We start from the raw sequence: 15,974 nt of genomic DNA, 5'->3' as shown, positions 1-15,974 counted from the left end.
ATGAACTATATTAGTTTATGATGTTGGGTCCTTTTGTTTTGATGATGATTTATAAACAATTTATATCTAATGTTATTTGTCTAGTATTTGTGTTTTGTATCTATTCTAGAAAAACAATACGTTGGAGGTTGGATGGAATTACCACTATATGAACTATATTAGTTTATGATGTTGGGTCCTTTTGTTTTGATGATGATTTATAAACAATTTATATCTAATGTTATTTGTCTAGTATTTGTGTTTTGTATCTATTCTAGAAAAACAATACGTTGGAGGTTGGATGGAATTACGCCATAACGATCATATCAAATGGAGGTTGGATGGAATTACGCCATAACGATCATATCAAATGGAGGTTGGCGGAAATAGTAGAGTGAAGCAATACAATTCAAGTCAAGATCCAAGTTCAAGCTTCATCCGCAAGTTAACCAAGTTGAGCTATATTGAAGACCATCAAGCTTGGGTATATAGCTTATAGTGTTTATAGTATAGGTTTATACTTGTGTGTTAATACTTTAAGCTCATATTATTCACACACACGTATTTGGTGATTTTATCAAAATATAGATGCTTTTAATAAAATATTATTTTATTAGTTTATAGACTTAAACATCACTTTATACATAATTTATCAAGTCTATAAAAATATTTCATAAAGTTTCAATATTGTGTTTATGTCAAATGACAAAAACATGTATGTTTAGTTTTTATGTTTTTGGACATATTTGAAAAATGATGAGTTTTCACTATTGAGAAGTGAAATTCCAAAAATTCTTTTTGTAACATGTTCATTTACATGTTTACAATGTTTTCTCAAAGTTTTATATTTTTTTGAATTTATTTGCTATTTTTAAAGGCACTTAAAAAATCCGATTTTCTGTTTCAATCAGGCTGATATAGTGTTATCAGTCGTCTGATGGAATTTATCAGTCGACTGATGAAAATACCTAGAATCATCAAAAAGTCTCTATTTTTTTCAGTCGACTGATTAGTCGACTGATGAGGTCATCGGTCGACTGATCAGTCGACTGATCAGTCGACTGATAAGCTCATAACGGCTAGTTTTGAACTATTTCTAGATTTTTAGTTTTTAACTAGTTTACTAAATAATTTATTTCTCTCAAATGAGAAGTGATATTCATGAAATTCTTTATCTAATATGTTTATCTACATGTCTAGAATCTTTTCTCAAAATTTCATAATTTTTGAAGTTAATTTACTATTTTTAATTAATTTTATAAAATTAGATACATAAAATTCCAGAATCTGCCAAATCTGGAACTGTCGACTTCATCAGTCGACCGACGCATTGTAGTCAGTCGGCTGATGATCTCTTTTTAGCCTATAATGGCTAGTTTTTTCAGATTTTGTCTTTTTGTGAGTTTTCTTAGGGTTTTACTTGTTTGTTGGGTTGTTTCATGAGCCTATATATACCCCTTGCCCTCTAACATTCTAAAGTAATTTAAGAAAAATTTTAAAAGAGGTTTAACAAGTTTAATGGGTGTTTGAGTAAGTTTCATAAAATTTTGTTTAAGGATTTTTAAGTTTGTTTAAGAAGCTTTTAACCATTTTACAAGTTTGGTTTTGTGAAGAGAATTTCACAAGAGCTTGAGGAGATCATCCATTGGTGTTTGAGCATTCAACTCTTCTCTCTCTCTCTCTCTCTCTCTCTCTTGTCATATAGAGAAGTTTTTCTAAACTCTTATCTAGCTATTTATATGTTTGATTTTTATTTCCTCAAGATAGAATTTATTTGAGTTTAGTTTGATTTAATTTATCTCTTTGTTCACACACAACCTATTGAGATTATTGTATTTACATTCATAGTATAATTTGAGGTTGTGAGTTTGTAACTTGAGTGTGAGCTTTCATTGTGTTCTCATCTATAGTAGAGAACAACCATTACTGTATTTGTGCTATTATTATGAGGTTCACTTTGTATTACACTAGTACATCAAGAAGAGTGTGTGGTGAGAGACGTGGTCGTCCCAAGAGGAGTGGGGTATCTGGTAATGCCATGAGAGAGGTTGTAATTTCTAATACTTAAGGGAGACACATGCTAGAGACCAACACTTGAGGTGGTAGTTAGTGTGTTTATATTGTGAGTGTTATAAAGTTTTCGGTGAGCTAGAAAACCGAGTGTGAGGTGTAAATGTTATTCGGGTGAGCGTAAAAAACCCAGTTGTGATAGTAGAGATCTCATCGAGGTGAGGAACGGAGACGTAGGTCATGGGGGCCGAACTCCATGATCATACTACTTGTTTGAGTTTGCATTGGCGTACTTATTTTTGTGTTCATCTTATATCGCCTTTGTCAATTGCTCATTGTTTATATTGTCTACTATCTTGTTTATATTGCTCTGTGTTTATATCATCCTTAGTTTCATTTCCTTGCATATTAAGTGTTGCATATCTAATTTGCTAGGATATATTTGTTAATAAGTTTTAAATTGGCATAAATCGTATTAGATTAGCATAAACCCTATTCACCCCCTCTAGGGTTCCTTCCTAGTAGCATTAGGGTGCTTTCATATGATGTGTATAGGATACACAAAGAGCACTAAGTGCACTATTAGAAAGTTATACAGTAGATAGGAGCTCTTATTACACAAGAGATCCCCTTCAAAGCTATCGTAGTTGTCAAAGCTAAGATAGAGTGTTATATGTCAATTGGCTTAGAGCAATGACAATACTACCATGATACCGGGTAGGACGATAGTGGGAGCACTCTATTAGTCATCTTGATTGAGTCAGGATGATGTTGTTGTATACTTATATGTTGAAATGACCAACGGACCCTACGTTCACTTTACCTTTTTATTAACAGCTAGACTAGGGGCTTGTCTTGAAGCACGAGGTGCAAACTTGTGGAAGATCCTGGGCATATCGCAGGGTGGTATCGCCGGATAGGTTCATCTTGAGGTGATGAAACTTAGGTCTTTACGATATTTATTTAATGATTTGCTATCAGTAAGAGGGAAGTAATACCATAACGTGTTTTTTGTCAATGAAAATTTTTTATTTATTCACCAATCTGTAAAGTTTAAGTACACCAAGATATTCATCTGTGTGAGATATCAAAAATACAAAAGATCAAGGTTGATTATCATATCACTATTGCTACCACTATATCTACAAGGAACTAATCCAATCTTAATAATCATCCGATAGAGAATTATTTAGTATAATGATAATTATATCCACCTTAATTTCTCTTACCAATTGATCATGGCTTTTGCACTGTTGTTTGAAAATCCTTTCATTGCGCTCACACCAAATTCTGTACACAGTTGATGTAAAAGCCATTCTCTTAACCTTCACCTTGAACCCTCTGCCCCTTAGCCTGGTACAGTATCACTCTAGAAGGCAATTCCAGTTGTAAGATTTCCACTTGAATTGAAGCCAATTCATCATCTGATTCCATACTTCACTAGAAAAAGAACAATCAAAGAACAAGTGGTTCCTGTTCTCTATGCTTGTACCCAAGCACAAGCAACAGTTATTTTTATTTACAATTCCTCTCCTAATCAATCTATTTTTGGTTAGCAATCTATCTTAGACAGCTAGCCAACATATAAAGGAATGTATTGGATAGTTCATTTCCCCCCAAACTGTGTTATGCCATTGCACCTTGCTAGCTCTAGGGGAAATAGCCTGATAAAGGGTAGAGAGTTGGACTTTGGAATTTTTATAGTATGAGGAGATGAGATGCTTCAGATTGTCTTCTCCACCACATTGAATCAATGCATTGTCTCTAACTTTCAGCATTTGTTTCCATGTCCAGGAATCTCCTGTTTTTGCTTGCACCCGCCAAACACTATTGTCTTTCAAATAATTATCATGTATCCATTTTATCCACATAATTACTTTCTTGGTATGTATATACCATAGATTTCTCAAGGCTGAAGAAAAAGTCTAGGTTGATGTTGAGAAGATACCCAGTCCAAGTTGAACTCTAAGAATAACACTTCTTATAACCTGAATCCTACCAGCATATGATAAAGTCTTACATTTCATCCAATTCTGGAATTGACTTGAGATTTTGTTGAGCAGAGGGAGGCAATCAACAAAAGTTAGCCTTTTGTGCAAGAGGTGAACACCAAGATACCTGATTGGCCAAACTCCTTCTTTGAATCCTAGATATTCATCAATAGAGGTTTTGACAATGCTACTGACTCCACCATAGAAGATAGAGGTTTTCTCTAGATTTGCATCAAGTCCTGTGACATCACTGAATTCCCTCAAGCATTGATTCAATTGTTGAACTGAGTGTATATCACCTTTTGCAAATAAAAGGAGATCATCTGCAAAGATTAGATGAGTGATATTTAACCTCCCACATCTTGGATGATATTTGAATTTATTATCATTTTTCAACATATTCAATCTCCTAGATAAATATTTCATCCCAAAGATGAAAAGATAAGGTGATAAGGGGTCACCCTGTCTCAGTCCCCTCTTCCCTTTAAAATAGCCATGGAGGGATCCATTTAATGAAATTGTAAACTTTGGGGTGGAGACACATGCCATTATCCATTGTATCATTTTGCTAGGAAAACTAAGACCTTTTAGCATACCTTCCAGAAACTTCCAACTGATTATGTCGAATGCCTTCCTTACATCAATGTTGAGCATGACACTAGGAGAAATATGCTTCCTCCCATAGTTTTTAATCAACTCATGTTCTAGCAAAATGTTGCTGGATATTTGTATTCCTTTGACAAAAGCAATTTGTGCTTCATTAACCAAGTAACCCATAATAGATTTGATCTTATTTGCCAAGATTTTTGAGATGAATTTGTACAAACAGTTGCAACAAGAGATTGGTCTGTAATCTGATGGAGTTTTGGGGCTTTGAACTTTTGGAATCAGTGTTATGGAGGTAGAGTTAACCATGCTCAACATTTTTCCAGATTTGAAAAATTCTTGAATAGCTTGAGTAACCTCTTCACCAATGACTTCCCAAGCTGATTTGTAGAAATACCGTAACGTGTTGCCATACAATGTGTGTTAGGACCAAATATAAGGATGTTGAGGGATGGATCCTTACTTCCTCACTGTGTGAGCCCTTATAGATGACTAGAAGTAATGTAGAGTGGTCATTGTACCCTTAGAGACATTGGGCTGGCTGGGAAAGCTATTATCACTGTTCGCCACTTTGACTATTGTTTCCTGCAGCAATGAGACAATATCACACATACGGGGTAATATATGGAAAGCACGTGATTAATAGGATCAACTATTTAGGGCTAGAGGAAAATTGATTGACATATCTCCTGACTGCATTGCATGCACAACTCTTATTTATGCTAGGGGTAAGGTTTTAAGAGTGTAATGAATGGAGGGAAGACTCTCATGCACGCTTCTCCGAGTGATCGAAGGTACTTGAGCAAACATGGTCGATCAGATTTGAGGTACGAGATATCGCATATTTATAGTTTTGTTTGTATATTTTTATTTCTTTATGGAGATCTTTGCGTCAGTCCTAATATATCTGGTTGCAAGGCTATCGCTTGTAGGTTCTCAATAGTCAACACTACACTAACGATGTATGGATATAGTATTGATAAGGAAGGAAAGTCTCAAGGAGATTTTAATACTGGGAGTCACTAGCTCAAGGAGTTGGCTCAGGGAGTGATAGACGACAACCACTCCTAAAGGGGCTCAAACTACTTCTTTAGTGAACTAGTTCCTAGTCCTAAAGGGTTAGGGTTTTTTCTTCTACAATATATGCACTTATGTAAAGATTAAAAAAATACAGAAAAACATACTATATTCATCTTCTTCCTTTCTCAATCTATGATTTATGCATTAGTCATGGGGTGATATATTGGGGCTTCTCGCTGTATCAACGGTGTGGTATCCTTCCGGTCATTGTTCAAAGATCAATAAGAGATGCGTGAAAATCCTTCTGAAGATCTAGGGCAGGTGATCTCTAAATAGAGATTTTAATATTCAATATGTTCACTTGCAGTCTACACTACTGTTAAAATTGGGGCACGCATCTGCATCCCATTCAAATGAACTCATTCATAGTCAACTATAACTATAGACTGTGGGGCAAACTCAAGTAACTCAGGAAGTGAAGCAAATGTATTATATGGTTATATTTGGTGTATCTTTTTTGTTTTGTTGCTGGTTTGTTTCCTTAAAATGAAGGGTTAATTGTGAATAGACCATTTGTATATCTCTACATTGCGAATAGACCCCATGTGTTTTTATTATTGCAGATAGACTCCTCGAGTGATTTTTTTAATTCTTTTCAGTTCTTATCTGCAACAATTGATTTTCACTTAGGGTGTCCATCTACAGCAGCAGAACTACAGCGATGGTAAGTCTAATTTGGCGATATTATAGGGGGTCTATCCTCAATTAACCTTATATATTGTTTAGAGTTGGATAAAAGTGTAGAGTGCGTGAGTGAAGTAGTTGAATGCTAGGAAGTTATAAAGAAAGTTGGTTTCACAATTTTGAAAGAGTGGACGGTAGTTGCTCAGTTAACGTCAAGGGCAACTTTATACCTCATCCAATATTAAAGAACTCTACATTTCGAATGGCTTTGGTTGCAAAGAAAATCTTGCAACTGCCTCTTTCTACAGCCTGATACTTTGAAGTGTCTCTCTCTTATTTTTAATCATATTTTCCAATAGTAAATGTTCATGATATCTAAATTAAGATTGGGAATTATTTTTGATATAACCAAGAAGATAGCTTCATGGAGTACAAATCTTGAATATAATTGAAAGGATATATAAGTACAAAGTCATGGAGATAATAAGGATTGACGTCCTATTTAATTAGCCTCGTTCTAATTCCAATAAAATGAACGGATGTGATTTTGAACATAATGCTGGTATACCAAAGTGAAATTCTTTGAAGTTGAACCTATATTTGCCAACTGATTGTGACTCAACTTTGGCATATTCTCTCTTCTTTTATTACGTGTACCCATAGTCAAAGGAAATAAAGAGCGATAAAAAAAACTAGTCTTTTGGAAGGAAACAAAATTATCAAATACAAAGTCGCAAGAAACTCGAGTTCACAAGATACCTCTCACCTAACACAACTTAGACATTTCACCTGCCACAAATCAAAAATATGAAATTAATCCTTGAACAAGTTAGTGATAAACATGTCATCAATATTTTCAACGCATCATGAAACACAACGCGCCTCCTTGACAAATCCATCTCCACAACGACAAGCGTAATAAATAAAGTGTTGAATTATAGTTAGCCAAACCTTGGTTTACCCCGTCTTTCTTTCACATTTTGATACAAACTTGTTTGACTTTGCTTGAGATTTCAGCATAATTGGCTTTGCGAAATTTGACTAGATAATGGAAATGATGTTGTTGTTGGGGCTATGTTTCAGTTTATTTGGTCAAATTGAAAAGGATATTTTTGTGCAAAATAGTAAATAAACTCTTATTAGTTGCTATTTCAAGGTCCGAAAATTGGTCCAAATATTTCCATCCACTTAGCTCATAAATCAGGAATTAGAATTCTAAGGGAAACTGTATTCATTGCAACCATTGCATAACAAATTTCATGAGTAAAGGCTCTCGAAACTTCAGTGGATGAGGACTTTCGCTAGAAACTATTTTATTCTTTAAAATTGCTTTGAGATGTGTACTGATGTGCGACGAGTCTTAAGAAAAGATAATATTGATGCGTACACACATTAATACACATCAATACAGAGGCATGTTGATGTGTCATAGACATCAAAACTATCTTTTTTAAGATCACACATTTTAAAGCAAATCGAAGAGATAAAAATATTGGTGGACGGAACTCCAAATCAGATTAAGTTTACAAGAGTTTTCACTAAAATTTTGGACACTCTTCCGCACATCAAACTATGATCTCATGAAGGCTAAGCAGAAATCACAATTTTCAACAGGGGGATCACCAAGAGCAAGATTAGCCAACTCCCTTCTTAAGGCCTTTCCAGTTGCTGATTTCGGTACCGAGTTAACAAATACAACCTTGCGTATCTTCTTATAAGGAGCAACCTTGAAAATCAAAAGACAAAAAGTTACTTATGTTTTTTTTTAAATTGTAAAATGTGGTTAAATACGACTCTTTTTGTGTACTTTCCATGTATAGAGATGTATATACCTGTTTCGCCACATAATCCATGACTTGACTTTGGCTGAGATTGCTTCCCGGTTGTCTCACCACAAATGCTACAGGTATTTGCCCCACGTCTTCTTGCGGATACCTGCAACTTTTGTTTATCAATCAGACTAGAGATGTTAAATGGGTGGGTATGGGTTTAAATGGGCGGGCCATAAATGGGCGGGCATGTTTTGCCCATTTACCCATTTATGGCTCATTTAACATTATTTAAATGGGCGGGTTTTTGCCCGCCCATTTAATAAACGGGTCGCCCATTTGCCCATTTAACTATAGTACATATATATGTATAATACTTTTGGGGTGTTTTTTGTAAACTTTTAGGGATTTTTTTGTAAACTATTGTGGGCTTTTTGCAAACTTTTTGGGAGCTTTTTGCAAACTTGTTGGGGCTTTTGATAAAATACTAACAAAGATAGGAACATAAACAAAGATAAACAAATGCAGACAAATTCATGATTGAACCATTTACAAGCCTGGATAAAAGTACAGACCTCACACATTTGCAAAATTAACCTCAAATTTCCAAACCAAAAACCAAAAGATCAATAACAACAAAATTGCGAGTATATTTAAATGAATTAAGATAGAAAACACAAGGTATGCAAGGATCTGTATAAGATCAATAACTTGATATAAACGTCATCATAACTATCAGCAACACGATCACGATTAGTAAGGACAATCTACTTAATTACTTGATAAACTAGAAGAGTAGTAAGTTCGTCTATAAACAAAATAGTAGCACAACCATAGTCTACTTATTTCCCATCTTTCAAATGAATCCCACCGTTATATTATAGACGGAACCACATAAGCTGCAGGATTCAACAACACCAACAAAGCCATGGGAGACCCAGCAGCAGCAGCAGCAGCAGCAGCAGCAGCAACAGCAACAGCAGCTTCAGCAGCAGCGCTTGCTTTCTCGTCAGAATTCGTCTGTGCCATTTATTGAACAAATTCAAGGTTCTCTGCAGCATCAACAGTCAGTTAACCAGTATATGCCAGAGTTGGAGCAATTTTTGAAACTTCAGTTAGAGGAGCAACATCATCTTCAACAGCTGCAGCAGCAACAAGAATTGCATCAGCAACAACAGCAACTTCAGCTCCAAATGCAACTTAAAATCATAAAACTTTACTTGGTTAATTGTTCAATTTTCGAACATTTGCTGCAGCAGCAGTTGAATGACCCTGTTTATCAACTTAGTTAAGTGTTACGCGGCATGAGTCATAAGAACATTTCATATATAAACTATTAATGAGATTGCTAAGTCAAACTATCAAATTAAACAATTAACCAAGTAAAGTTCATGAACCATGGGAACTGTATTAATATATAAAGAACTTAATATTTGTAATCTCATGATTTAAGGGAAATCCTTCTTGGTATTTGTACGTGTAGTGTAAAAGTGAGGCAAAAGCTCAAAAATTTTGCTTTCTCATATACTAATTAATTGTAGGATTAGTTGAACATACAAGTACATAAAAGTATTCACACTTTAAATCATTACACAAGAATCACACATACTGATATCACAAAAATAGTGCATTTATAGTACATAAAAGTATCCCACCCACAAAAGGGATTCCATACCTGAAAACTTCTGCTATAGTCTCATCTTCTGGAGAAAATTTATGTGCCTTTCTCAAGTCGGAAACAGCAGCCTGATCAAGCGGTGAGTGAATAATACTATCATTAGTGGATATGATGCTTTAAAATGGAGACAAGATGGTGGACAGTGGACACAATAATTGTTTAAAATCAAGACACGAGAGTGAAACTATGTTGCATATATCAGATTCCATATACTTTTTGAAGTAAATTGCACTATACAAATTTTCAAGTAATGGATATGAATAGACATATTTATCATGTCTTGGTGTGCCATACATGCCGATTTTTTGTTTTGAAAGTTTATATATCGTAAAAATCAAATGACGCTAGATGATTTAGAGAAAACCTAAACTATGATTTCCTCTTTAAAAAAATAATTTCCTCTTTAAAATATGTGATACAAGTACATAAAAGTATTCACACTTTTATGTACTATAAATGCACTATTTATGTACTATAAATGCCTCATTAACATCTCAGTATTCACACTTTAAATCATGAAACAGAGACAACATGTCTCTCTCAGTTTCATTGTTAAAAACTTTCTAGGAATATGACCCATCAAACTATAAAAATTTCCCCAATCAAATACTAAATGATAAAATTCTAAATTGTTTTACCATACAAAACACAGGTAAAGGACAGCCTGAAAACAAAAAGGCAAATGGCAAGGCAACTATCAGTCTATCACAAAGGAGAGGACAGCAATTGAGAAGGACAATGATCCAGCTACAACAAGCTCACAAAGTGGTGCTCTTGGAGTCCAAGACTTGGACTTTAAGCCAACCACACGCGCATCAAAGACAACCACAAAAACATAAACTTATATTAGCATACACATGGGCTGTATGCATCATTGCTAACTAAAACTAGGTAGCAAAAGAGTGAGAAGTTCTTCATTTTATATTATTGTGGAAACATAAACTTATGAGAAATAAATACATATTAAAACAACAATCAATATTTAGCCAACAACATTAGAAAAGCAAGTTTATGATGTACACTAATTTCATGGAACAAGTAAAATATTACCTTAATCACTTTCGCCTTTCGATTCAGAAACCTCTAGATTACTGAAATCATGTACTAATAAATTTCCTTCTTCAATGTCTGCCAGAGCTGCATTTAATAAAAAAAAATAATATTAATATTTTGTGATAAAATATGTAGCCCACAACAATACAAAAAAGCAATAAAGGAAAAAAAAAGAAGGCAACTCACAAGGAATCCCGTCTAACCAAGAACCAGTACAAATTTGAGCTTCAGCATTCTCCGGAAGAAGACGATTTCGATACTTGTCAAGCACACGTCCCGCAATGCTGAAAGCCGATTCAGAGGCCACCGAAGTAATAGGAATACTCAATATATCTCGAGCCATCATCGACAATTGAGGACGCTTCTCGCATTCGCCTTTCCAATACTCGAGAACATTCAAATGATCATTTTTCTTCCAACTGACTAATTTTTCATCTAGATACTCTTCTAACTGAGACTTGGACCTACTTGCTAAATATAATTGACTCTCAAACAGTTCAAACTCAACCATCTCATCATTAGGGGCATCTCCAAAGTTCTCTTCACCACTGCTCTCAGCTACAGATGTATCTAGAGATGCTCGCTCATATTCTTTGTAAAGCTTTCTCAGTTTCTCTAAGATAGTCAACACATAATCAGAACTAACTCCCAATTTCTCAAAGCAAAACTCTACATACTTCACCTTGTATCGGAGGTCCAAAATGACTACAAATGACAAAATAACACTGTAGCATTCCCAATATTTATCAAATTTTATTTTCATATCATTTTCCATGGATTTTATATCTTGATCATCACTTTTCATCTCCTCCATTATGCATTTTTGAATCTTAAACACTCCACCAAAATATAAGTTGGCAGTTGGATATTTACTTCCAGAAAAAAGAGTGGACACTTCATAAAATGGTTTTAAAAACTTTGCAATTTTTTCAGCCTTTACCCATTCTTCACTTGATGGCAAAAAAGTGAAGTTTGGATCAATCGACTCCAAGTGCTCAAATGCCCGACGAAAGTTCAGAACACTCTCCAACATTAGAAACGTAGAATTCCACCTGTTGGACACATCCTGTTGAATTTTTTTTTCGCTTTACCTGAACAAGTTTGTGCAATGCACTCTGCAAACTTCTTTTTTCTTCCAGGAGGACTCTTCACATACTTGATGCATTCTCTTATCTTAGACAATGATTTATCAATAACCTTTAGCCCATCTTGCACAACAATATTTAGAATATGAGCACAACACCGCACATGCAAAAAATCACCATTACTAACAAAATGATCTTCTAAAACTGGATGATATTTTAAAATTCTCATGAAAACATCATTATATGATGCATTGTCCAAGGTAACAGTAAAAATTCTTTTTCAATACCTCAATCCTTCAACAAATGAAATAACTTCTCTACTAAAATTGCTCCACTATATGGGGGTGAAACATGAGATAGAGCTAATATCTTATTCTGCAATATCCAACAGTCATCAACATAATGTGCAGTGAGAGACATATAGTAGTCAGAGGTGGAAGAAGTCCATAAATCTGTGGTTAGACAAATTCTACTAGGAACTAGCTTTAAAGCTTGTTTAAGATTTCCTTTCTCTTTCTTGTACAACTTGATCAAATCTGTTTTAGCAGTGTTCCTTGAAATATGCTTGACTTTAGAATTTAGAAAACTATGCAACTCACGGTTTCCTCGATGTTCAACAAAAGTGAATGGATAACCATGCAATGTAATTACTCTAGCAAGCATTTCTCTATATTTTTCTTGATTTAGTGGCATACTTTTCCTGGAAGAATCAGCCTCAACTAAGTTCCTTTTCGGGCAAGAATCCATGTGCCTCAACATTGTCTTAGTGCCATGACCACCAACATAAATATGATTACACATATTACATTGAACTTTAGTTTTCTCATCATTATCGGTAGATAACTTCGTAAAGTGATCCCAAACTTTTGATGTTTGTCTTCTTTTACGTTTAGAAGTACTCTCATCATCACTACCATCATCATGGATGCTAAATTGATCATTTAAAGACATGATCGCTGAAAAAAATAATTTAATAGCACATCAATTTTGGTAGTAAACACATAATACAGTGGAATATAAATTGACTCAACATATTCATTTACTTTTCTACATCCAGGAACTTGTATATAAATTATTTCTACTATGGCCAAAGTACGTAACAGTGGGGGCAAAAACAGCCAGGTTTCAATCTCAAGCACGTACTACACAAGCAAAGAAAAAAACAGATAAAAACAGATAGATACAGCATATACATAACATTTGTGGGATATCATTACTGATTTTTAAAATACATAACATTTGTGGGAGAAGCTTAAAACCTCCAACTATTAATTCCTAGAGCTTGGATATGTCATGTGCCTCACCAAAAGATTTACATTGAAAATCCAAATGAAAAACTGTATATTGGCAAAGTTATGATTTAAAGAATTGAACCCTGAAAAGTATCAAAATCCAAGGGTGCAGTGTATTCAGCATGTCATTTTGGAAAAAATTGTAATCTTCATCTAGAGAATGCATCATAATAACCCATTAAAGTTATGATTTTAACAGATTTAACTACCATGAAGAGTATCCAAATCCAATAGTTCAGTGTATTTACCAAGGCGTTTCGGAAAATTTTGTAATATTATTGAGAGAATTCATCATAACAACCAATTAAACTTATGACCTTAAGAATTTAACCATAATGAATATCCAAATCCTAGAGTTCAGTGTATGAATTAAAAACATAACATCAATGGATTACTGTGATTCTAGCCATTTACTAACTAAACTGGAACATAATGCCCATAATTTCAGAAAAAATTCAGAAAATACCCAAATTAGCCTTAGGGTTTTGAGGAAAAGAACTTACAGGTGAGGCGGCGAAAATGAGGAGCAGGAGAAGCGGCGAGATCCGATTTCAGGAGGAGGAATTACGGTTGGGGTTCGAGAGGCGGTTGAGGGCCTTGAGGCGGCGGAGGAGGAGGCGGAGGAGCGGTTGAGGCGGCGGAAGAACTCAGAGACTCAGAGAGAGAAAGTGAGAAACGAAGGGATTTTAGGGTTTTGGGCGGGTGGGCGGGCGGGCGGGCGGGTATAGAATGCCCATTTAGACCCGTTTAAGTGGATGTAAAATGCACCCGCCCGTTTAGACCCATTTAATTAAATGAGTGGGTTTTGGGCGGGCCAAATAATGGGTGGGCCAGATGGGTAAATGGGTATGGGCATAAATTGCCTTCCCTAAATCAGACAAAGTAATTAATCAAGGAACATTGTTTGGCTTCATGGTCCTCCGATTTGTGGAAATTGAATGAAGAGGGTCGTTTGATACATTTTTTGCGAAGAAAGTTGCAAGTTAGTCGTTTGATACCAGGTATAGAATTGGTGCGCAAAATTATAATTTTCCACTAATATGCATACAAAAAGATTATATGATTGCCATTTTGTAAATTGCAAGTAGGATTACAGTCATAAAATTTTTCGAAGGATTAATTGTAGATAGAGCTCTGTCTATTGCCAAATTGAACTTAGTACCCCAGTAGTTCTACTGTTGCCGATGAACATCTCCCGAGTGAAATTTTTTTGACCATTTTCAGAGGTCTATCTGTAACAATAGAAGTACAAGTTCAGTTTGGCAATAGTATAAGTGGTCTATCCGCAATTAACCCTTACCCTTTTAAAACATACATGTGGGGGTACAATTGTTTGTTGCAATGTCTGACTCACGTTTGCAAACAGAGTAGTTTCACTTATCGCAACTCATTTTTTTAACAAGCAATTTGTTTTACAATTGTAATTAGAAACTACAGCAGTTGAAATGAAGAAAATACTGAAATTGTTTCTGTAAATTTCAAATGTAATTATGAAACAATCTAAATGAAACTTACGGGACTACTGTAGCATCAGTCACGTCTGATAATGAGTGCAGAAGATGCTCTAGTTTAGCTGGAGGAACCTAAACATGAGATTCATATATGTTATGGTGTTCTTAATCATCAAAGTGTAACCCTTTTGTCGGCAACGAATATGTGTACTTCTGTATGCAATGCCCCAATGAAATTGGCAGCCAAAGATCAACAAAGATTCAAACTTAGCCGAATTGCCGAGTCGACATTCCTTCATGTCAACTCGAATGGCGGAACTTGTCGGCCTTCTTGTCGAAGACGACTCCCAACGAACACACTCAACCAATTATTCGACGCCTTGCGAGGACGACTCGAAAGGCGTTACTTCTCGGCGAAGCTAGAGGATGACTTCAGTCTCGAGCCTCTCTTGCTGACACAACATCGATGTCGCATTTAATACTTGGCAGACACCATCATACCCCTAGCTCCGATAGCCTTCATGACTTATCAGACCACGTCGGCACCGTCATGCCTAGAACCGCTTTACATTTAATGCAGAGGTGATCTCTCCTCCACTCGCCGAGCGACACGTGTAAATTATATGCTGACGCAGCCGCCAGCCTATACTTCTTCACTGTCATGTTGTGCTTGGTCGAAGTGTCCATTTTTCCCTTCCAGCACCATTATAAATAAAGATACTATTCTAACATACAAGGGGTTGAAAATCTGATCTTCAAAGATATATCTGGAAATTATACTGCACACACAAGAACTCTCACAGTTCTTTACTTTTCCCACTCAAGTTCACCAGCTAACTTGATCGTCGGAGGTACCACGGGGAACTAGTCTCTGTCTTGTCACGAGTTTCTATATGTTCAAGCTTCAGCTACTCAACTCAGAAATAAATATTCAGGGAAGGAAGAGCCCCCTCATCAATCTCACCCTCATCCAACCATTTTGATTGACTGTGTGATCATTTAACATTAATAGTTTGGCGCCTAACGTGAGGCTACACTAGTAGAATTTGTAGTATTGCTGATGGCAATATCCCTGAAGGGAGCTTGCCGTCGGCGTTGTTTATATCCCTGACGGCAAGAGCCGTCAAGGATGTAGCCATCGGCATTGTAAGTTTTTCGTCAGCGATGTTTAAATCGCTGACGGGTTATCCAACATCGCTGACGGGATCCCGTCAGCGATGTTGAATTATTTTGGGGGGATTTATCCCTCCAAAAATTTCATTATCGCTGCGAAAATTTCATTATCCTTTGCCCTGCCCTCTCACGCCCATCGCACGCCAAGAGAGTTTATACCCTAACCCTGCCCTCTCACGCCCA

The 15,974-nt window shown here is 35.7% G+C and overlaps 1 protein-coding gene and 1 long non-coding RNA gene across 2 annotated transcripts; both read right to left on the bottom strand.

The window, feature by feature from the left end:
• Nucleotides 7,861–15,763, bottom strand: LOC109823224 (4-coumarate--CoA ligase-like 5). The gene is made up of 4 exons (XM_020389512.1): nt 15,656–15,763; nt 14,683–14,750; nt 8,123–8,225; nt 7,861–8,016 (listed from the first exon to the last, which is right to left on the bottom strand). The coding sequence occupies exons 1-4, from the start codon at nt 15,761–15,763 to the stop codon at nt 7,861–7,863; spliced, it is 435 nt and encodes a 144-aa protein (XP_020245101.1).
• On the bottom strand, nt 9,004–11,478 carry LOC109824295. The gene is made up of 4 exons (XR_002242601.1): nt 10,977–11,478; nt 10,788–10,874; nt 9,735–9,805; nt 9,004–9,258 (listed from the first exon to the last, which is right to left on the bottom strand). It is a non-coding gene; the product is annotated as an uncharacterized LOC109824295 (long non-coding RNA).

The sequence above is a fragment of the Asparagus officinalis genome, chromosome 9 (assembly GCF_001876935.1).
Source record: "Asparagus officinalis chromosome 9, Aspof.V1, whole genome shotgun sequence".
In the NCBI taxonomy this organism is placed as follows: Eukaryota; Viridiplantae; Streptophyta; class Magnoliopsida; order Asparagales; family Asparagaceae; genus Asparagus; species Asparagus officinalis.
The sequence above is the reverse complement of the archived record's forward strand: the minus strand, read 5'-3'. Positions and strand labels throughout refer to the sequence as shown.